Genomic DNA, 24,907 nt, shown 5'->3' on the forward strand with positions numbered 1-24,907 from the left:
CTAGGGGAGCCACTAAAGTGAAATGAAATGAGACTTAAAAGTCCACGAGTTAACAGAAACCATTAACAACCACAGAAAGCCAGGCCTCTGACCACTGCCAAGCACGGGCAGCCGGGTGCTGCTCCCCAGCAGGGAGCCTCCAGGGGATCCCCGAGAACACAGCCACCCGCGGAGCCACCAGCTGCCGCTGCTCCCCCACCCAGCTGATGGCCCTTCAGCATCTGCAGGGTTGCTGGGGTGGGGGAAGCTTTGTCAGAGAGCATCGGGGCGGGAGGGACTGGGATGTGCGAGGAGTTCCTCCTGCGCCTGGCAAAGGCCAGGGCGGTGCTGTGCCGTGCAGGAGGAAGTGATGAGGTGACGCAGATGAGGCAGTGCTGGGGCTGCAGCAGGACCACCCCGGGGGAGCAGCTCTGCAGCAGGGCAGGGCTCCTGTGCAGGCATCTCTGCGGCTATAAAGCCCCAGCATGGCTCCTTACTGCCGGGCCTCTGCCTCTCACACCCTGCTGCAACTCCCTGTTTGAGCAACACCTGCCTGAGTGAATTCCCACCTCCCCCATCCCTTTCTGCACAGTGTAACTATGACTTGAGCCTGACCTGGAAAATTCACACACAGCTCAGCTTAACACCCGTAGTACATCCTCGGCAACAGGGATTTAAGCTGTCACTGACTTTTGCTGCACTGATATGTATCCTTGGAATTATACTGAAGACTTTGACTCGTGTTTTGAAGCCCAAAGAGCAGCAGCTGTCAGATGGTAGCGAATCAATCCCATTAGGATAAAAAGCACTAAAGAAAAAAAAATGCTGCAAATTCATAAATACTGTTTTTTTCCTACATTGCAACATACCCAATTAGTGAACCCATAAAGATTTGGAAGATTTAAATTACACATCCCCATTTCATGTCTTCTTTTCGATCTAATTATGAACACTGAGATCAGATTTGTCTTTTTTTTAATTGCAAATCTCTCACAATTTGTCATGTAGTAGCTCCAAATTCCAATATGTCAACTGCAAATTAATAGAGATTTACAATCTACTTAGGAAAATAGATAAACATGTATATTTTGATCTTGTAATTTAGCTCACAGGTAAATTTATGACTGTCACAAATTGGGAATCTTACTTTTAAACTTAAGAGGGTATTTGCCCCAAATTGACACTCTTAACAGTCAATTCCAAACAGTACAGCTGGCTTCTGACAGCACCTACCTAATAACAGGTGAGACCCACACCAAGAAGTGCAATTAGCCTATAGCACTAAGCAACAGAGCAAACAGGAAGCATGAAGTAATGCAGACCACAGAGAATGCTGGATTTTGATTTTAAAAATCTTCTATCAACAGGGAAAAAGCAGAAGCAAGAGTTGAGTATAGATGATAAGATAAAAAGTTAAAAAAAGAAAAACAAAAAAGTAAGAAGGAATAATCTCTTCACTGAGATTAAAGATTAATCAACAAATTAATAACACAATAATACAAAGAATGGCTCTTCCAACTTTACCAAAGAATAGTCTTCCTCTGCTCAGAGAAATCATCCAGCAGGAATGAGAGATCTAACTCTGCACTTCTCAAATAGGTCTCTTACTGCTTTGAGACAGGGAAAGCAAACAAAAGTGTTGACTAATTAATTACAGGCTACTTAGCTGAGATCATGTCCACAGAGGGAATATATCTGCATTTTTTTAAAAAAAATAACTTATTAACCATTGTGAGTAAGTGTATGTAAGATAAAATCTATTGAAGCGATTTTATAAAGCACATAAAGATCTAAATCCCACTTTGAAGAGAGATTTACGGCTTTACATTTTATCTCCACTGGCAGCATGACCGGAGATGAAACTTCCATTGATTGGCTTCAGTGAGAGTTAAAAATAAACAGACTGAAATCCCCTGGCTGTCCAAGAGTACAACAGAGCTGCTACTGCTCCAGAGAACAAATGCCTAACTTTGGGTTATCTTTTTGCACCTGTACACTGGCAATTTTTCCAACTTGCAATATTTCCGTGCTACTACTGTGACAGTTTAAATTTGTGTGGAAAATTAACCTTCATCCACGGTGCATTTTGAGAAGCTGGCAGGAAAAAGCAATCCCAGACTGGGAAAGTGGAAAAAACAATCCTCAGGTTACTATGGATTGGGAAAACGGGACAAGCAATCCTCAGACTACTGCAGGAGAACCACCTTACTGCCATGCCAAAAGCTTCAACAGACACCTCCAGAAACTGAGGGGAGAGAAGTATGGGAAAAACACTTAGGAGGAGGGAGATCCATATTCCCAAGAGACTCTGCTGTGACTAATGGACACAGCTGGACTCTCAGGTCCTCAGGAGCATAAGAGTGTCACATCCTCCCCCTGCCTGGGGTCCAGGCCATTCCTCTGCCCAGCATCAGCTGGTCCCCCCATGTCACAACGCAGTCCATTGATGGAGCCAAGCCAGGCGTATTCATGCGGTGCCAAATTTTGATCAAAGGTCACAGAAGGACAACCCTAATGGGCAGCAGGAATATCCCATTCACAGCCTGCAGTGGGAGGAGGCATGTTTGTTCCAGATGGCACACTTGCAAAAAGGATGGCTTAAAGCACTTACACTGAGTGACAAAAATCAGATTATCTGGTAGCTGATAAAAGGTTAGTTACAGATCAGATCTGTGAGCATTATTTAGAAGAACCAGTTTGACCAGGGGAACTAACTGGAAATTTCTGTGCTGAGAACAATAGAGCAAATGGGAGCCATGAAGCAATTCAGATTGCAGGATGGATTTTAAGACAAAATCCTTCCATAAATAAGGAAGCATCCAGCTCTGAGGGCCTTATCATAAGTAGGACATGGACCTGCTGGAGCCAGTCCAGAGGAGGGCCACAAAAATGGAGAAAAGGAGGCTCTAGGGAAACCTTTTAGCACTTTCCAGTATCTAAAGGGGGTTAAAAGAAAGCTGGAGTGGGACCTTTCACAAGAGCATGTAGTGCTAGGACAAGGAGGAATGGCTTTAAACTGAGAGTAGGTATAAATTTGACATTAGGAAGAAATTCTTTACTGTGAGAGGGTGGTAAAAGACTGGAACAGGTTGCCCAGAGAAGCTGTGGATGGCCCATTCCCAGAAGTGTTCCAGTCCAGGTTGGATGAGGCTTTGAGAAACCTGTTCTAGTGGAAGGTGACCTTGACAATGGCAGAGGTATTGGAATTAAATTATCTTGAAGGTCCCTTCCAACCCAAACCATTCTGTGATTTTTTGATTCCTGATTACTTAAAATTGCTACTCTAAACTGTAGCAATCATGCCCAGTCTCCTATTTAAGCTTAGATTTTTACTTCCATTTGTACAGATTTTTTTAGTTAATGCTAATGACAAGCACATATCAAAAAACATCTCTGAAGATGGGAATGTACCCTGCAGCTCTGTTGGAATTCAGGTAGCAGGTTCGATTCTAAAAATGACAGATTTATTTTAAAGAAGAGGGCAGAGATTGACTCATATTTTTAAAGAAATTTGTAGCTCATGATTTAAAGGCATATTGGTATGAAGAAACCCTGCTGAAAGAAGTTTCTCAGGATTCATAAAAATGAAAAAACGATCATTTTTAAAGTACACTTGAACGTTGGGAGAATATTATACAATTCAACAGACTGTAGTGACCTATCATAGCATTTCAAAATTTTGTCAGGTTTCCTCAAGAGTTCTGAACTCTCAGAGGTCCTCACTATTTAACTTTCAAAGCCCTAGCCTTTCATTTTGAAACCATTTTAAACCAACAGTGTTGCGCCTACATTTTTTTTAGTCATGTGGGGAGGGAGGTTTGTGCATGTTTCACAATGCAGACATGTGAAAAAGATAATCTTCTTAAACCTGTAATTTCAAGGGGTGAAGGGAGGGAAGAACTATCTTCTGACTCACAGTGGAGAATGATGGGGATCTAACCCCATATCCTGTCACTCCTTCTGAAGCTCAGCAAAGAGCAGAAGAAAGAGGCTGCTCAGGAGCACGTCAGCTCCTCCATCACAACACTGAGAGCACTGTGCTGGTGCACATGGAACTTGTCAGGGAAGGATGTGAAAGAGATGGATATGGACTGTGTCACCTAAGAGTGAAGGTGCTCACCTTGACTAGAAAGTAGTCAGACATGGGTTTGAAGGAAGCTTGCCTCCACCTCAAATAAATAATTCAAAACCCAGGCTGTTAGGGACTCTCCTCTTGCCTTTGCCTGGGCCTGAGAAAATCTTCCCCAGCAGCATTGCTCCTGGACCCTTCTGTACTCACAAACAGGAATGTTTGAGTGATTTTTCTGGTTAGCTGATAAATTCCCAAACAGCTCTTTCTCATTTAATGTCATCTTATTGAACTTCCTCAGAAAAATGCATCATACCTGACAGGAACAGATTCTCACCTTGTTAAAATTAAAGAAGTGTAAATACTGGGGAAGGAAGAAGAGTCCAATGGTCAGAGCCCTAGCTAGGAATGCACAACCTTTCTCACAACCTGATTTTGCTTTAGGTGGCTTGTAAAAGCAAGATTAGCAAAGTTAAATTAAAGGTTCAGTCCAACAATGTCATCCGTGAATGGGATAAAAGGGCTTCCTTTTCTCACAGAAACATTTGGCAGTTACCAAATACAAAAGTACTAAGAACTTTGGTAGCCAGGCATCCCTAAAAACCAGTATTTTGTCTTATGAAGGCAGCAGTGAAGCAGGTGGTATTAACATAATTTTTAAAAAGTAAATTTAGTTAGACAATCCAGCTGACACTCCGACCGCTGAGCCTGCTGGCTCTGTGGCTTGTAGAGTTAACAATGTTTGAAGCTGGGTTACAGCTACCTACAGGCTGAACAAAAGAGCTATCAAAATTATTTCCCATAAATTTCCTGGTTTTATTCAAAGTAGATTCCAGTAAAGAAAGTAATATAATACTTCTTAGCTCCAAATAAATCCATGTTTTTACACTTAAATGTCCTGGCTGTCAGCTGTGATCATCGTCTGTAAAACTTGGCACGTTTTTCTTAAAGCTTCAGGTATAGAAGACAAATAACTATGCAAGAGTTACATCTTCCATGTAAAAGCAGTGACAGTTTTCTAAGCCCTTGAGGCTGCCTGGGAATCGCTCATTCCAAAGGATTATAGTTGACAGTCTAATACCTCACTGTGTGGAGACCACCCACAATTAGGAAAACCTGAGGAAGGCAATCCTGGGATTTTATCCAGATGATCCAAAGGACCAAGTTCAGGCTGCTCTCATTCTGTCTGTAAATGATGTAACAACCCTGATTACATAAGCCCATGGTGATGCCCCGTGGGGCTGATCTGGCACAGAGCCCTCAGGGTGTGCCTTGGGTGGAACTGAGCTGCTCCATGGCAATACCACTGCAAACAGAACTGGCTCTTTTCCAGAGACCCTTTCTTCCTGTATTCCTTCAGTGCCTTCTGCAAAACTCAAGACATTGCCTAGCAATCATGTCCTGCATGTGTCCATGTAAGCACTAAATTTACTACAGAGTTAACAAACTTAAACTACTATAAAGTGAACCTATGCTTTCCATTCTTTGAGGTTAAAATCTGTTTATTAATTTCATTCCTGTTGAGCTTTGTTTCATTTGGTCTCCTTACCATACAAACCCCATCTTGCACTGGGAAACAAATCACCGAACTTTTGTTGCCTTTTAGCTCCTCTCTGTGAGTTTGTAAAGCACTACACCAGATGTTAAGTGTCCTAAATCGAGGTTTCTATAGATAGAACAAAACTTCACAGCAGGTGCAGGCCACGGCATCCCTGAGTCCTAATCAGTCCCTCCTCTGTCCAGATCATCACACAGCTGGAGAGCTCAGAACTGGGGGTCATTCCTGGGGCCACAAGATAAACTGTAGCTTATGATTAACACAGATTCTTTAACAGCTATTATGCATAGAATAAAACCAACATTTTAGAAATAGATGTGATTCGCAACTATTGCACGTCAGTCCCTTGAGTTTCAAGTCCAAACATCACCAACAGATGAGGACTGTCAAAGGAATTAAGGTGGTTAACTAAAGAGTCAGAAATATAAAACAAAGCCTTTAAACGGGTAGTATTACACAGATGTTTGCCATCTAACATCCTTACCGCAGTGTCGTTGGTGGTGATGTACACCAACACATCCGAGTTGTTTCTGCCATTGATGTATCGGTAACAATTCCACACACAGCTGATCAAGTAACCCTGCAAAGAAAAGGAATCTATTATTCTGTGCAGAAAATAAACCATGGATGTTTTTCTAACAGAGCATATCCATCCTTTACAATTACGAACAGAGAATGTCTGGGGGCTCTGTGAATAATCCAATGTCATTCCTCATACCCAATTCCGAAGCATTGGGGTTCTTTAGAATTGAAAAGGTTCTGGGGACACCTTACTGTGGCTTTCAATATACATAAAGTGGGCTTATTAAATCCATGTATTCCATGTGACTGGAATGGTCTGGGGTCTTGGCATTCTTGCCTGACTAGAGAAAATTGCCCAAGTAAAAGCTTTTATTGAAATGTGAGGTTATTTCTGACATTTTAAACATTGGTAAAAATAGTGTTTTTATTTTTTCCCAGTGTAAAGCAAAACCCCTGTAATAGCAGCAATAAACCTAACTGCAAAAATGATAAACTTTACTGCTTTTGTTCTTGGAGCTTGGGTAGTGCTGCTTCCTGTCAAAGTTGTCTCCACTTCTTTAACCAATTGGGCAAAATGCCCACAGCCACTACCTCCTTCAGGGGCAGGAGATATTCCAGTTTGGGCACCAGAGATGAGCAAAGTGACTGAAAGGACGATAAGAGGCAGGAAGATGTGGAGGAGCTGGAGTCAGATCCACAGGATGTCAGTAACACAGCTGGCTAAAGCAGTTCTCTCTGGAGCTTTCTGCTTCCCGTTGTTGGAGGTTAGGGTTTTTCCTTCTGTGTTCTTTCAAACCAAGACACCCATGTAATCACACACAATGGTGATGAGGAGAACTTTGTGTTTTGATAGCACCCAACTTATATTTTTACTTAACAGATCTGCACAGCAATTCTTCCACAAACCTAACACACACACAGATTAAACAACCAGCACTGAATTTGCATGTGTGTCTCACTGAGAGAGTCATGCTTCTGTGACTCACTTGCACTGATGGCCTTCCAAAACCCTCTTATCCCTTTGAGCTGCCCTGTGCTTCCTCTGTCTCCAGAGCTGACACACATGAGCTGTGTTTTTCAGGGTGCCTCGTGATTCACTGATGGCTTGCTCGCAGATCAGGAAGTTATTTTTCCACCAGGGCTGAGCTGGCTAAAATCTGATAAATTTGCTTCCTCTTTTTCCACAGTACCTTACAGACCCTGGATTGACTTGCAGCTGTTGCAGACTTTCACAGTACTTTTGGCCATCAAGTGGAGAGAGGAAAAGTCTTCTGGAGTGAGCTAAGTCCCAAGGGAAGATTAGACAGGCTCTTTGCACAGCTTTGGGCTGTGCAAACCTACCCCAGGCTACTGAAACAAGTAAAGGCACGTACATGGAGAGTCACTGCATCTTTTCCAGAATTAAGTAAAATGTCATTGTTAATTTTAAGTGGCAATAAGCAGTTCAGTCGCTTTCGGTGCTCAGATACTATGGCCTGGGAAAGGCGTAAGAGCCAAAGCAGAACAGAGACTGAATACAGCACACTTCTGAGGGGACACAGCCTGTCTTTTTAAGGAAGCCTTTACATTAATCCTACCTATTTGCAAAACTACTTCCATACTCCTTCGATCAAAATCTAAAGTGAGGGAAGCTTGTTTTGGATAATACAATTCTACCTGGGAGAAGCTAGTGGGAGATTTATTTTTTAATGCTCCCACCCATTCCATTTGGTGAATAGAAGACACTTAACCCCACAATGAACCTCTACAGCTTTCCCAGCTCTGAACCCTAGCTTTAATCAGCCCAGTTCCTGCATGCACAAGCTGTTTCTCAGTGGGTGAGGTCTGTTCCTTGAATTAAGAAGGTCATCAGCCAGCACAGACCAAGGAATTGGCCCACAAAACTTTGTCACCCTGACTCTCGTTGTTGCAGTTGCGAACTGCAGACCTGTGCTCATCAGATGCCTGACCAGAAGACTGACCAGCATCTTTGTGGAAATTAGAGGTTGTTGTATTGTGCTGCTTCTTGTAACACAGCAAGAGAAAGTCTGTGCTGATCTGGGTCACAGCAGCCCTCTGGGTAACCCCTCGCTGGCAGCAAGTGCAGGGTGAACACCACAGACCCAGCAGAGCCCCCTCAGGATAGTAGCTGCCTGCACCGAATCCCGTTTGACTCCCTAGCTGCTTTCAATTTTCTGTTTACAGAGCTGGGATGGGCTTCAGTAACTGGTGAAAATGAGCTAAAGATTTCTACACAAACTGAAACTTATATGAAGATTTTAAAGGGATGCTAATGGCATACCAGCTGACCACAGGTGTTTCCCATGTTGGTGTTACAGAAAGAGAAACAATGGGTTGTTGTGCTGATAAAATCTGCAATTAAATCCATCTTCTCAGCACACTAGAATGTGTATCTCGTGAGTATAAAAAGGCTGTATATGAACAACTGCTTAGAACTGAAAGAAATCCTGTAACTGGAAATAATTAATAATATTAAACCAAACCACTGGTCTGCAACACTTTATGTGGCACCTTACAGGAGACAGGACATCATCTGTTGGCTCACAGTCACACACTGGGGCACGCAATTTAAAGCAGTTGACTCCTGTTTTAGAGATGTTTCTCCCATAAGTATCCTGTCATCATCAGTGCTGGGACTTGTCCTAGGCTTTTGTGGAACAGGTAGCAACCTCGTGGCTATGTATTGACCATTCCTGGGAGTGGGCATCACAGCTTGGCTGTTGGGGCTGTGCCCACGGTCCCAACTGCTGCTCCATCAGCCCTGCACGACGGTAGCAGATGCCAGGTGATGTGCTGCAGGTCAGGGCTCCCCCTGCCAGGAAGAATGCCTGTGGGTTGAGATAGCAAATCTCTCAGGGTGAACACAGAACTTCATTCTTATCCTTTCCCATCTGCTGAGGACACAGGGACATGCAGAGTGGTCTCATCTCCAGCTTATAGGCTTATTATGGAGAACAGCGCTAGTATTCAGCTTGCTGAAGACCAGCCTGTCTCACTGAACTGGAACACCTTTTGGCTGCCTTGCTGGAAGCTACCTCTTCATACCTACTTTTCAGAAAGAGAAAGGCCAAGGAAGAGGCTGCAGAGTGCTTGGGACAGCCTGGGGAAAAGGCTTAATCTGGTTGTGTTTGAGCTCATTTGGGCCTGAGGAGCTTCCCCATGATGGGGAGGTTGAAGCCTCAATTGTTCTGGCTCAGAAGCTGGGGTTGGCTGGAAGAAACCAAGGCCCTCTTTTCCAAACCAGCTGCAGAGGACACCATTCAAAAGTCACTGTGTTAGCTACATGCAATTTGAAGTCCTGTGTACACGTATATAAACACATTTGTGATGTCCTTCCGCAGCCAAATAGGAAACATCTATGTTTCATGGTATGCAACTCCAGTTCAGTTTCTAGACAAAGACAGTGAATGGAACAACATATTTTACTCTGAAAAGTGTTTTGTGTGAAACTGCCTGAAATTCCCATTAGGTGCTTCAGATGCAAGTAAATGATAAGGACTAAAAAGACAAGTGCTTGTGTGTGGTTAGCTGGCTTGCTTTCTTACCACCCTCTCTTGTTTCCCTTTCTTTTCCACAAACCTATGACTACAAAACACAAACCCAGCATCTAAGACTTCATAATCTTGCTTTCTGCTCAGTAGCGTTCTCCTATTCATGTAGCTTCACCCAAAACAAAAGTGTCATAATACCAAATATTACTGAGGAATTAAGGTGATTCTGTTTTGTATTTCCCACCAGCTGAATGCAGCTTTTCCCACTGCAGCTTTTCCTAGATCACAATGTTTGGGTTCCTCTCCCCTATTTTTAGTTGAACTCCAGAGGGAGAGGAGGCATATTTTTTTATACACAGTACCTTTCCAGTTTCAATATATAAATGTAGTACCATCTGTTAAGTCTACCAGAGATAAAATGTGATGCATCTGGGTGTGTTCAGCTTTCACTTGATGGAGCAGATTCTGTAAATCTGCACAGCAGCTCTTCTGGAAACATAAGAAATTCAAATGAAAATGCTAACTGGAATTTAGCATGTGTTTCTGTGTGAGTCACATTTTTTGTGACTCATTTATATGATAATGTGTTGCTAGAATGAGCATTATATGAGCCACATATACTCTCAGAAAAAAAGTTTTACCACTTAAAAGCAAAATGAGTCTTTGGCACTATTAATTTCTTAGGTTTCTTGTCTCTGTAGTAAGCATCTTTGCCATTCCAATTTTAGTTAGGTTTTTTTTGGTATGGTTGGTTTGTTTTTGTTTTTTTTTTAAATAAGCTTGAAGCTTTCTTTACATACTTAGTCTGGGGTAAAAACAAGCTGTTGGTTGCATCGGAGCAATTTTTTAGAACATACTCCTAAAAGTAAACCAAAAAAATCTACGGGTTTATTAAATTCTCATATATTTCGTAGAAGGGCAAATAAAATCAGATATATAGTTGTAAACATATAAGGCCAAAAGGCTAAACTCTATTGCTAAATCACAGAAAGTGAGCACAGCTTCCAACAGCACTGTAATACACCCTATCTGTTGGGTTCCTTTCACCAGTTTTGAAGTGGCTTTAATAACCTAATCTACCGCTTTTGCCACAGTGATATTCCCTGTATATGTTGTCAAATGTGTTGTCTGGAAGCAACATCTTTGGTGTCACTGTGATTCTTTGGGACTTCCCTGATCACAAATTGCTTTGCAGAGAGAGCAAGACCAATTTGAAATAAAGACCCACACAAGAGATACAAAAACAGCAGTGCTTGCTATGAGAAACTTGCAGAAGGGCACAAGGAAAGGGCAAACACACCAGCATATTTTACAAGAGGTCCAACTGGACATATTTTATAAGGGTATTAGTTGGAGCCACAGGTGGTTGTTTTCCCTAGATTAATTTGTCTGATCTTACTCTGAGCTCCTTCTGAACTTCTGAGCCACAGCAGGTGGGGGCTGCCGCACTGGGCAGTCAGCCTGGAGGTGCTGGTTTCACATGAGCCCTTTCCAGCTGCTCTGGGTGATGCCACATCTCCCCTTTGCCAGGCACCTGCCACCTCCAGCCCTCTCACCCACTAGGTTTGCATAACAGCAAATAAATTCTCATTCCTTCTGTTGCTTGGTCTGACAGCTCTTTATGGTGCTCCTCCCAGGAGAGATTGCTTGGATTTATTTACCTGCTCTACAAAATTCTTCCTGAGACGGGGCATCAGAAGGGAAGTCATGCTTCCAGAGTTGGTGGGATCAAAACTGGCTAAGAAATGATACAATTTATATTTTGGTTTTTCTGTTCCTTTCTTAATACTCTTAGCATTTTATTTACTTGTTTGACCAGAAATGAGCTAATATTTTCACAGGTCTATCTGTAACAGCTACAAGATCCCTTTTATAGGTGGTCACGCTTACTTCAGAGTCCACCGCAGTGTTTGTGAAATGAGAGCGTGCTTCCTCAGTGCTCACTACTCAGAATTTTTCACCACTGAGTTTCTCTCATCAAGGAGATAGTTCTCCTTGTTCAGTCAGTCCCATCCCATGAGATTCTCCTGCAAAGATTTCTTGGCTGATTATTTTCCCTATTTTGAATGCCATTGCAAAAAATGTTGTTACATTTCCTTCCCCTTCTCAGAGCTCTTATGAATGCACCAAACTGCATGGGTCACAGTGCTGGAAAGACTGATAATTTATGCTTATTCCCTATTCCCTAGCTACAGTCAGTGAGATTACCTTTTCTCCCTACACATCTTGGAGTGTTTTTTAAAGTTTTTCACGAGACACACTGCGAAACACGTTCTAAAAACACAACAAGTCCGTATCGACAGGCTCTCCCTTGTCCACTAGATGATCCACTGCTTCAAAGGATTTGTAAGCCATGAGTTGCTCCTATAAGCATCACACTTCCCCACTACAGACTATATGTTCTTGTGTTTGTCTAGGAGATTTTTCACAACTTCTTCATTCCTATAACCGTGTTTTGTGTAAGGATCAGGCTGCTGGGGGTATAGTTACTCAGAACTCTTGTAAAGACAGACCTCCCAGCAAGGGACATTTCACCCATTACCAGAAGTGGACTTTATACACAATAGTGCACTTACCTTAAAAGCCAAAATGATACTTATGAAGAGGAGGATAATCACAACCAGACACGTAGGGTTCACAGACATAATCTCTTCCTTGTAGGGAAAATTGTTGGGCTGCATAAGCAAAAATAAGCAAAACACTGTGAGTCAATCTCACAAGTCATTTAAGAGCTATTCAACTAGTGCATTCTATAATTAACAGCTTACAAAGCTTTTTGTGATCTACTAAATCGGGAGCTTTCCTCACCAACAACCAGATTCAGTAAGTGTGGCTACAAGAGGCATTGTGAACACTCAGCTGCCAAGGGTTCCCTGGAGGGCTGAGGGATTTGCTTTTTGCTTTGGATGTGGTGTGGGCTCCCTCTTCCTCGGTGCACACTGGGTTTGTATCTGACACAAACTAGCAGAAGTCTGAAAGCTTTGCAGCAGGAAATCATCCACCATGGGAAATGGCAAGCAAATCTTGTACTTAATGAGTAATCATTACACTGGCATTGGCTGAACAGTGGCAGTTCTTTCCAGAAAGTCAAAGCGGGTAAAACTGGACAGCATAATCCCTTCACCTAATATTTTATGACATTTCAAAATACATTGAGTCTATTCTACTCCATCTTATTTTGGCTAAATTTGGACTGCTTCTCTAAGAACACTTGTTAGTGCTGCCATCTAAGTGTGTGTGCTATAGAGTCATGGGTCCTACAGGGGTGCCACCTCGTGATTCCAATTTGAAATGTGGAAATGTGCCCCAGGCCCTTCTGTTACAGCATACTACATGAAATAGAGGTGACAAAATGAATCTTCCTGCTTAGCATAGGCTCTAGTGATTTACAGCTGTGAAACACTTCAGGATCAGTGACTGAAAAACAGCCCCTAAAAATGTTTTACTGTATTTTTTATTGCTTAAAAACTCCACGCCCTTTAAAATGAATGTTCCAAATAGTTCTGAAATACTGCAAGACACAAATTCCTGTTTCAGTTAGAATAAACCATTGTTCAGAGACAGAGCTGTTTTCCAGAAAAGATAGCTCCACTGCAACAGTAGCTCATTATATCTGAATGCAATAGTTCCTTCCACACAACTCCCTTTTCCCTTACAGGTCTAATTACTTAACCAGGCCAGCTCTGCATCCTTGTCAGGACAATTAACTAGACCGAGCTATAACTGTACTCTTGGCAATGATGGTGTAAATCCAGAGTAACCCCTTAATAACCCTTATTCCAGCACTCAGCCCAGTGCATCAGGAAATTATCCTTGTTTTGGACAGCTGCTACTGAGAATAGCTCTTTATTTAGCGCTTCCATGAACTGTTCAGAGTGGTTAACATCAACAGCAGCTGTAGCCCTTTGCAGATAAATGTTACATAAGCACATTTTCCGCTTCTTGACTTCCGCACTGTTTCTGTTCCTGTAGTGAATTCCATGTAGTGAATTCCATGGCTGAAGTTGTTATCGTGTTATCTTCTTTGTCGAGGTACAATTTCTGTAGGGAACTAGCTTGTTATAATTCAGTAAGATACTGCCCTTTTTTTTCCCCATGGAAGGTTACTGTAAATATAGTAGATGCAGTCACCCAGAGACCAAGAAAGGAAGAGTATATGCCAAGAAACGATGCACTGCAAAATTAAACAAAAACTTTATATGCATAAAATTTAAGCATTAACGCCCCAACCTGACCTCCTGCTTGCAGGAGGGACACCATAAGTCAGGAAGTTAGAAAGTCCAGTCAGTCAAGGACAGTTATAGTAAATCTGTACCCAAATTATTTCTTCAGTACTGATGTACCATTAAAAAATAGTCAAAATAGTTAGTAAATGTAATAAAAAAAATCCTATTACGACGTCGGTTATTCGAAGAAAAACATGGGTTTTGGGAACCAGTGACTGGTCAAAGACTGGATGACTGCATGCTGGTTTTCTGGCCATAATCTAATGGGATGCTTCTAGACATCAACTCAAAAAGGATTTGCATGGGGGGCAAGAGGAGGGTGGGCAAATGACCAAGTTCCCACTTCCTTGCAAAACAGGAACATCTGCTAGAGCATGAGCCCTGGTGAAGTCTGGTGCAGGATGCGCTGCTCAGCAGTGCCTGGCCTTCCCTTATGTCCACACCAGTGCTTCAGCAAATATTTCAGCAAAGCCAGGAGAGCACATGAAGAACAAATACTGTGGTTTGTCCCCTCTGGGCTCAGCTTTCTGAGTCTCTGTCCTGAAGAGATGAGAGGTGTAAGCAGCCCCATGAGGCAATGGTTCACCACACCCTGCCATGGTAACCCCCATGCACAGGTGCCTGGGAGATCTTGGTGCAGGCTGTGAACACTGAAGTCAGTCCCTTCTGGAACTTCCAGGCTTCCTGTGTGTGAGACAAAGCTTTCAGTTCTCTGATGGATAGCCCAGGAGCACCGGGTCAGCATGGAGGAAACCCTTTGGTCTTTTTTTGCCAACTGGGCTGGGCCAGCCTATGAGCAGTCCGATCTTAAGTCACAACCACAAACCCCTACAGTGCTGTAGGAAAACCTGCACCTTTGACAAAGAAGCAGGAAAGATGGTAGGAAGCATCTCAGCTGGCTCCAGTCTCACACAGTACCATCATGGAACTGGAGCCATTAGGCAGCTCTTGGGGTCCCATCCCACCCATGGCTGCAACTGTTCCCAATACCTCATTAATTCCCATGGAAAACAGGTACCAAGAGTGGTTCAGATGAATCAAACCACTGGCCTTCACTGACTGCAATGATGAACTTAAATACTGATGTGGATACATGAGGTGGGACAAGAAATTCTGCTCCTGTCTTGGGAGTTTGCTCTCCTGTGGGAAGACCTGTAGCTGAAATGCTGCTGCTGGGAAGATTCCAGGCACCAGGCTCGGTGCTGCAACTCCTGGAAAAAGATCAGTGTCAAATGTTGTGCAAGGTTTGATGAAGAAAAGACCAAAATACATCTGGGTGGGAAAAACCAAGCCTATCACTGGAAACACAGGAGTGATTTTGGAGCAGAACATGACAAAATTTTCTAGACAAACGAAAGGTAGTTGTAATGGTGTTCCACTGGCATGCTAAAGTCATAATTATAAGTGTCATTTATAACCTTGTCACGGACATGGAGAGGGCTGCGTGCATAATAATACACCTCATATACTTCTAATAAAAAAAAAATTACTGCTTATTCATATCAAAGCCCTATTAGACATTTAAAAATACTCTAAAACATGCAGGGAAAGCACATTTCTACTGCATTGGTATTGTACAAACACACAAGAAGAATAAAATGACAAAGGCTAAAGCCATTTCTCATTCTCTCAGTCTGCTTACACAACCTTTCATGTCTTCCTTTAAAATACAGTGTGAATTGTCATTCCAAGTTACAATCCTCCAAGTATCAAAAAATTTGCAAAATTGAAAGAAAACAGCAATGTGTTTGTAGGATTTGTAAAGCTCTGCTATGAAGTTAGTGGTACCTCTTAAGAATTATGAAATGGCATTAAAAATATCAGAAAGGATATTTAGATTTTAAGCTTTAGTTTATAGGAAAAATTTCTTTAGGTTAATCTCTTTTATGTTCTCTAGGCATTTCTCCATGGATTTAAAAGCATGATTGGTACCACCTGAATTGTTAGGCAGCAGCATTGCAGGCACTCCCACAACAATAAAGTTACTTGATATACTTTGAAATTTTGTTTAGATGAACTATCATAGTCCTGCGCTTTGATTAGAAATAAGTTCGCCTAACTCAGTTGCAGACTAGCCTGTTCTGCACCTCGTCTTCAATCCATTTCATATGCTGTTATCAAACAGAAGATGAAGTGTTTAATTTGATGGCTTTAAAATGGCCACATAGCAAGGATTTTGTGGGGTTAAATGAAAGAAATGTGCTTTAGGTCAAACTGCTTTAGACCTCTGCTGAGACCAAGAACTAAAATCATTTTTATTTTACACATGTTGGATTTGCTGTATGCAAAAAAAAAGCAACAAGAAGTTTCCAAAGACACTGTTTCTAGGAAAGAGGAAGCCAGTATAGACTGATGTTACCAAACACCCTGTGAACACAATTGCAACATTTTCAGCTTCTTGATATGTACTCATAATTTTGCTAAAGTACATGGAGTTTCACAGTAGCTGGAACTCATTACTGACAGACTAAAATCTGGCAGATGTGCACCAAAATAACTGTATTATGATACCAGATAATAGTGAAGTAGAAATGGTTAAAGAAACAGGGTTTTCCTCATCTTGGAGCAAACAAGAAAGCTCTTCTGAGACTGCTAAATGTATTCTGCTACCAAATGCAGAGTTTCTTCCAGACTTTTAATAATGGATTTGAAGAACAGTTGGGATTTTTCATTTACCTTATGGAGCTGTGCCCCCTAAAATATACCAAATGCAAAGCAGTTTTAGAGGAAAAGAAACTGCAAGAATGCCAGGAAGAAACACAATCCTTGTTTCCTGCCTACCCTGGCAGACCACTGCAAAGGGGGTGAGGGCAAGAAACCCTAGGGCTTATTTGCAAACCATCAGGAGGGATCACACCGGGATGCCACTGCAATTATTGTGTAATTGCTCGCATTGATTTTCATCATGTCCCATGTCTGAGTATCTTCACGTCTCCCCTTTGCTTCTGCCCACTCAGACAGAGTGTATTTACCCTGAACCAAATGTAACAACCTTATGCCAAGAGATGTACCTCTTGCAGCTAAAGGGACAAGGGGTTCCAGTTGAGCCATTTGTGCTTGGGACCACAGCTAAGACAGAGGAGGCAGAATCAGCTTCAAAGCAGATGGACAACAGCTTCAAAACTTTTTCTGAACAGGTGACATTAACTGTTCAAAATTCATCACAGCCCTTGGTAGTTTTTGCCCATCACTAATCTCCAACACAAATGATAAAATATAAACTAATCCTTGCTTCTAAATGAACTTAACTTGGCCTAGCTTCCAGCTGCTCATTAGCATTATGCTTTACATCTAATTTGAACAGCCTTTTAATACCTCATTATTTTGCATATGAAACCTCTAATAGCAGTGCCTCTCAGTCTTCTTTCTCAGTAAATGAAGCAGGAAAAGCTGATTATCTCTCACCATACTATACAATATATCCAGCTTTTATATATATATACATATATATATATTTTTTTTTTTTAAGGAACTTTTTTGCATGTTCTCTGACTTTTAAGCCTTGTTTTTTTTACAACCAGACTCCACAAATAGATGGAGAAAATCCACACTACCAACTGAGAAGGGAAGTCTCCTCTACCTTACTATTAATTGCTCTTTTTTCTGTCCACAAATCCCAAGAGCAACTGAGGGACTCTAGTTTTGGCATTTAAATCCCTAGGCTGCTTACAGGGTCACTGCATCCCAGGCACAGTTGTCAGACTGTATGCTCATCTGCATTGCTCAGGCTTTTACACTCCTTTGCATTTGTCTCTGCAGCACACATTAGTGGCTGAACTCAAGTTCTCAGGCAGTCTAGCTCAGTGTCAGTCATGGGTTTTATTAGAAGTGAATTTGCAAGGAAAAGTCACAAGTACTGCCACTGGGAAATGCAGAGATGTGCTCACTCTGGGCAATGCAGGGTAGGATACATTCCAGAAGATAACAAAAAACAGCTAGATTATACTCCTGCTCACAACCTCCCACCAAAAGACTCAATCCCTCTAGACAGTGAGCCTGGAAAAGTTCTCCCATGGCTGACATCAGCTTTTGTGAAGTGCCTCTTGGGGTCCAACATCATTAATGGAAGTCAGCAGGAGCATGAAATCTACTGCTGATTCCTGGAGACCTTCCTCTACTCAAAATAGAAACTCACTGGCAGATGGTCAGCTTGACCAGAACCCTTTGCAGTCTGCCAGCTAACCTCTCCTAATCCACGTGACACATCCTGTATTGATCTACTGCTTTATTGATGCTCTGAGCATCATGCTGCAAAGTCAAACATCTAATGAAAGTCCATTAATGCCCCTGCCCATCTTTATTGATGAAGTTGGTAATCTTGTCAGTGAAGGAAAATGAGTTTGCCTGCAGGACTGATTTTTCATGAAACTGTGCTGGCAGTCATTAATCATTTTTTTCTGGTCTAATCCATTATCAATTGACTGTCCTCTCAGCCCCAGCCCTTCTGTTATTATTCTTCGTGGTAGCAATGTCAGGCTAATCAGCCTATAATTATCCTGGAAATCCCCCTTGCCCTTTTGACTACAGACAGTTTAGCACTCCTGAAGTCCTGTGGCATTTCATTACCACTCCAGAATACGATTTACAACAGCAAGACAAAGATGTGTGCAACCAAAGTTTCAACACTCCAGAGCAGCAGTACAGATCACGGAACGCTCTGCTGCACCACACCCAGTCCCTTCCAAGGCCTGCTCTCTTTCTATTTCTGCTACAGAAGGACCTATTATTTTTTTTTATCTGCAAGGAAATAAAGGAATGTTTTAGCAAACATTTCAAGAGGAACAGCTGGCCTTTGCCCTTCGAGTGAGTCAGCTCCAAACGTAGCACCAGATTTTCAGCAGAAGAGCAGAGGCTTTTAAGTGCACATTTCCCAGCCTGTTTTTGTCCCCATCATGTTCCCTCACAGTGACCAAGACTGAGTAAAATCTGGTTACAGCTCATGCTCTGGGAGGTGGGGGAGTTTTGCAGCCACACAGATGCTTGTGCTGCCACAACAGCAGGACTGGCACCGATGCAGCAGCAAGGGTCTGCAGGCAAAGGACAGGCAGGAGGGCTCCCTCCAGCAGAGGCAGTGCCAGCTTTAGCACTCACAAACCATGGCTGTAATTTGCTCTTTTCCACTCATATCTCTGAGAACCTTTTGATTTATTCCTCTGCTTCTCTTCCAGTGCACCATCAGCTGTGAATGCAGGTGGGTGTTAAATAAGATGAAGGCTAAGAGGCTCCTGATGCATCCCAGCTCTCAGGGGCATGATACATTGCCTCCTCCTGCAGATTTGTGCTGCTACTTATCCGCCTGCTGTTTCTCATTACCTGTTATTTATACCAGCCAGCTTTCCATCCACACAACAAAGTTCACAGCCAAGCTAATCTGTATTCAAGTTCTCAAGGCAGATTTTCAGAGACATTTGCAGCCCTGGCTTCTCCAGAGCTCTGCAACTCCACGTGAATCCTGCTGGACATGGGACATGCTCCTGTGATGAGACAGGGGCTGGTGGCTCTTGTCTTTGCTCTAGGGGGTTGTGATCCTGAACACTTACGCAATATTGGCCATAGATGTTTGGCCAAAGCAGAATGAGAAGGGAGCCTCTAAATGTCCCTAGGACAGAATCCAAAATATTTTCTAGCAAAACCAAACCTATACTCAATCAAACTCCTGCCTAATTAAATGTGTTATAGCTACTGAATAAATTAAAAGGAGCAACAAAATAGTATCAAAAATAAGCCACTGGATAGGAACACAATAACTCTGAATGCAAAAGCAGTTATTTATCATCCATGTCTTGAAATTTGAGTCTCACTCTAAATGAATAGTGCTGAGAGCTTTCACATCATCCCAAAACTTGTGAGCTTTTCACAAACATTGCAGTAAGTTAGTAATGCAGCCTTGCAAGGATGCTGAATTCAGACTGGCAACAACTGAAAGAACTTCTCAAGGACTGTATGAGAAGGATATCACTGGCTAGAAATACAGGGCAAAAACTGCACCTTAGAGTTTTTTTCCCCCCAAAGGCCTGTGAACATCAAGTGATTTACCAGTTGACGGAGGTAGTCCTGAATTGTGCTGGGATAGACGAGTACACTGATGGCAACCAACGTGTTGAGAGCAAAGTCAAAGATCTGGTAACAGAAGAAAGGGATGATCCAAGCCGCATGTTGCTAAAAAGAAAATAAATTAGAAACTGATCAGCCATAAGCTAAAATAGAGGAATACATGTCTTTCTACAAGAATCTAAGGAATATTTGACATTATGGAATATAAAATCAGCTAAAGGAAATATGACACTCAGCCAAAACGTTTGGCAAAGGCAATTTGGCTGCTATACTGCAGTAATATGCACGGCACAACTCCCACAACTTGTTACATTAGGAGATTTAAAAACCACACAATACTTTCTCTTTCTAATTAATAGGATTAATGTTGGGACAAACCACAGGCTTGGGAGGTGAATGGGAAAAAATTCCCTTAACTTTGAAAGTTACAAGATTCAGTTCTCTGAATTCACCATTTGCCCAGAGTTTACTCATATCTGAAACTGCAGACAACAACTGCAGCAGGGGGCCCTGGGGTACCACTGATCTAAGCAATCAGTTCTGCTGCCTCTTCAACTTCTTTTTTTTCCTCCCTTTTCTCAATTTTCAGCTAAACAAGTGAAGCAATTGTTAGAAAACAGCTTTCTAATTTTGTTTCTATGGAGCTGTGTAGTTGACTTTATTCATGTCTTCACCAAATATAATGAATTACCTTATATGCGCCATATGTAGCCATTGCACAGATCAGAATCATAAGGAGAGAAATTGCGGTGGCAATGCACATATCTGGAAAAGAGACACATCAATGATTGCAGACAAATTCAGAGCTTGACATCTCTCTTGTGCAGAGCATCTCAAAGGGCAGGGTAGGAGTTGGGGTCAGGTGCATCATTCAGCCATTGCTGGAAGAAATCTCTGGCTTTTGTGAGGAACTTCCTAAATACAAGAAGCACAGACAGTGCTTCTGTTTGTGCAAGCCTGCAGCATTACACTGTGCTGACACTTTAACACTGTGCAAACCACTACAGCTCCTATAAGACTATGGAGATGAATAGTCTTAATTTTTCTAAGGATTTCAAAAGCCAGAAGCAGTTTTGACAGGACTATTCTACAGGTGGTGCTGGTATCTGTAGTCAGAATGTGTCAGCTTTTTTACACTACAGATTGTATCTTCACCAACAGCTGCTGCATACCATTGCTCATGTATCTCTATACTGGAAAAGGAGCAAAACTGGCAGATAAAGGCATCTTACAGCAGAAATAACATCTTGAAAATTTTCATTTCAACCAAAAATACTACAGAGATATATTTATTAATGAAAATGCATAACTGTCAGGAAAGTTAAAGCAGTAAAGGAAGGGAAATATTTTTTAAGGTTTCGATTGGAGGAATTGCAGGACTCGTATCTTTTTCTTCTACTGCTGATCAGCTTTCAATTAACTTTTCATTAGATTTAAGAAGTTTCTAAGCCATGAACAGTTGGAAGGAGATCCTGGGGGGAAAAAATTACATGTTTGGTCTTTTCATATGCACCTCCCTAGATATCATTACAGAACACTGTCAGGAGATCAGAAGTGAATTTCTGAACTTGACCTTACAGTGAGTTTGGGAGTGTAATAGAACACTGTGCCTATTTTTCTGAGATTAAGCCAGTGCAACAAGAGGATAGAAGACATAAGGTACATGAGGACATGAGGTACATAGGACATGGCTTTAGAGATCCCACCTCTGTTGCTATCTGTGAGGTACCTGCTGTCACCAGGAGCATTTGAACTACCTGCCTTGATGAGGTACATGGAGGACCTCTGAGATGCACAAACACATGACAGTGTTCTGGATGTCCATTACCCTGACTTTGGAAGCATTCAAGGTGTAAAGATGACATCAGTTCATCACAGAGCTGCCACAAGAGCTAACTCCAGCACATGATGAGGAGCATCCCACAGCACAGAAAACTCCTCAACTCAACTCCCAAGCTCATCCAAGTCTCTGAAAGGGTCTGGCAGCTGTGGACAGGTCTCACCTGCCACCACAAGGAAGCAGCACAGGCTCACGCAGGTCATGGCTGAGGAGGAAGGACAGACACTAAGTCTGTCATTCTTTCCAGCCTACCAGAATGATCATCCATGTAGAAAACAAAAGACCCAGTCCTGGATCCTCCTGCACCTGAGGGGACACAGACTGTGCCCCAGACGGCACTAATCCAGATTTCTGTTGGCCCCTGATGCAGAGAGGAACCTGAGGTTTGTGAAGCTGGCGGAAAAATGAGGAGGAGCAAACTGCTGCTGGCAGGTGAGGACATCTCCAAGAGCTGCTTGAGTTCTCTGGCTCCTTGGGCATTGTACCTCCCAACAGCTGGATTATGGACTTCAGAACCCAGGTCTCTCCTAATCAGAACTGCCTGTGTCCTAGGTTTCAGGATTCTTGTTCTCTCTCTCTTGCCCCCTCTTGTCCTTGTGATTGCACAGGGACTCAAATGCCATGGAACAAGTCCTATGGCACGCTTCTTCCTAATTTAATGGATTAAATCTGAAGGATAAAGTGCCCTTTCCTGGCACTTGGAGGAGCACATTCAAACCACTGTAGTCTGATGAGGCCCTGGAGCACAGATGTCCCATTCTCACAGTACAAATGCTTGAATCTTTGTCTTTTTGTCAAAATAAGCAGGTCTCACCCAGAAGAGGGGTCTGCACTCAGCAGTGAGTTTAGCTCACCTTGGCACACCCCGATTCCTTCACAGTGGCTTCCTGCAACTCAGCTCATGGGTGCCACACAATGCCACTGGGAGGCAGCTGGGCTTCCTGCTCATCATTCAGGAGGGAATGACATCTCAGTGCATCCCAAATTGCTCTTCAAAGGCACCTCCTTCTCCTCTTAGAAAGTGTAGAGAATCCAGACTACTGGTGCAGTGTTTGAGCTGCATTACCTCCACCAGTTTCTGGGGTTTTAGAAGCTATAAAGGCTGTGCTGTGCCTGTTCAAAGTGATCTGAATTTTTCCCTCAAGAGGAAGAAGTATCCACAAAATACACCTCTACTATTAAAAGGTACTGCAGCCTCTTAAGATGCTTCTGGTTATGTGGCCATTTACTCTAGCTGCCTACATACATGCTGTGAAATCAAAATTATTTTGAATAGACCAGGTACAACTGAGGTAATGAAAGAAAAGAAGTGAAAATGGCTGCTGTAGCCACTAACCTCAATTGAAACCCTTGTAAAAGAGGCTTTTGGATCAGTATTTTGATTCTAACCATCAGTTTGGAGGCACTGCTTATGCATTTGTTCTTGATCCCAACCACTTATTTCCTGCATCCAGGGGGAAGCTGCAGCAGATGTAGGAGTCACAGGTTCCACTTTGCTGGTGGAACTTTGCTGGTGACTGTGGCAGTACTGGTTCAGAGCCAGAGCCCAGCAAACTGTGATGAACTTGACATTGAAGATCTGGTCTGACACACTCATGCTCCCTGTCTCCAGTGTCTCCCTAATGGTGCTTCACCATGCCAAGTCCTAGTTGGCTCAAGCTAGTTCTTTCTCATTTAAGGCTTCATTGGGTTTTTTGAGCCGTGTCAGCTTCAATTAATCAGAATGAAACTAGATATGCAGCACATTAAGTGAGAAACTGACAGGAGTGTGTGAATTTTTTTCCAACCATGCTGTGCTTTCTGTGGCATTCATGGCTAGAAGGGCTGTACTTGGACTGCTGAAGGGGTTATCTAGCCTAGTGTCCTAGATGGCTTTTTGAGTTTCCTCCTTGGGTTTAAAGAACCCAGCTGAGCTTTTTAATTCTTATACCTTGCAGTGACATCCTGCTTTCCTGCCTCTTTGGAGAGAAGATGCTGCTGGGGCTGGGCAGAGCTCCTGTCATGGGGTACTTGCGTGCACAGCAAGCTGCAGCTCAAGCTCCCTCGAATCCACCTCTAAAGTTTTTCCTTGCCTTCCCCTTTCCTCATACAGAGGAGGCTGGTGGTGGGTGCTGCAGGGACGGGGAGGAGCAGCCAGCAAGGCCAGTCCCTGAGCCAGGACTTGTGTGGAATGATGAAGACCTCAAATCCTCATCACCTGCCCCAGCCCTGGAGATAATCGCTGGCTCACAGCTTTGACAGCAGGGGCCAGCAAGGTGCTGATCAGCAGCCTGCAATCTTCAGGCAGTTTCTCCCACTCTCCCAGCCTTATTTATCCAAAAGCCTCCTGACTGCCTTGCTTTCCCCTCCAGGCTGTTTGTGCAAGCTTGCTGCCACTGCTGCCAGGCACCGTGCAGCCTGGGTCACAACCCTCACAGCAGCAGCATTTTCTCCCTGTGAAAAAGAGGCGAGCAATTTTGCACCTTTAAGGCCAGCACATTTACTCCAGAGTATAAAATTAGAGAGGAAGATGCTGCCCTGAATATCCTGCGCTGGGAAGGGATCTAGTTTTTTGCTCCTCTCTGTAGCTGGGACTTGTACTACATAGGTTGGTGCTGATGGACTAGGACAGGAATGTACCTACTCCACCACTTCCATTTATCCCCAGCCTGCTGTCTGTAGACTTCTTTATAATTTTTTTTTTTTTTTAATTAATATTTTTAAGTCCTGGGTGCATGCCATATTCAGCAGAGAGATCATCACATTATTCTCCCCTGCCTTGAGATGTCTGCTTGTCCTGTCTGCCCATCCCAGGGCAGGGGACACGGACAGATTTTGACCTAAGTTGATGACACTGGTGTCAAAGTTCCCCTCAGTTTCTGTAGGGCATGCAGAGGATGTTAATCCTTGTTGTCATGTTGCCTGTGAAGTATCACACACATCTCTGACATTATGACAGCAGTAAATAAAACCAAACAACACCCACTGCTTGTTTGGGCTGTTGACGTGTCAGGATGATGGTCTGTGCGTCTGAAGAAGCTGAGCAGAAGGCTGAGGCAAAACCCTCTGGGAAGTCAAAATTAATTACAGGTCTTTTCCACCTCCTGCTCTGAGATTATCAGTCTTTTAACAGCACCAGTATTACATTGAGCAGCTCACACGTTTCTAATTTTCCCCAGTCCAGCTTCT

At 42.9% G+C, this 24,907-nt stretch overlaps 1 protein-coding gene across 1 annotated transcript in view; it reads right to left on the reverse strand.

Moving 5' to 3' along the window:
• Positions 1-24,907, reverse strand: part of LAPTM4B (lysosomal protein transmembrane 4 beta) — a 58,961-nt gene that overhangs the window by 13,183 nt on the left and 20,871 nt on the right. The window contains exons 3-6 of the mRNA XM_040077604.2: positions 20,591-20,664; positions 19,882-20,004; positions 12,196-12,294; positions 6,091-6,186 (exon numbers count right to left, since the gene is read on the reverse strand). Of these exons, the coding sequence (XP_039933538.1) occupies positions 6,091-6,186; positions 12,196-12,294; positions 19,882-20,004; positions 20,591-20,664 (392 nt within the window). The remainder of the gene's footprint in view (positions 1-6,090; positions 6,187-12,195; positions 12,295-19,881; positions 20,005-20,590; positions 20,665-24,907) is intronic.

Source organism: Hirundo rustica, chromosome 1 (genome assembly GCF_015227805.2).
Source record: "Hirundo rustica isolate bHirRus1 chromosome 1, bHirRus1.pri.v3, whole genome shotgun sequence".
Classification (NCBI taxonomy): Eukaryota; Metazoa; Chordata; class Aves; order Passeriformes; family Hirundinidae; genus Hirundo; species Hirundo rustica.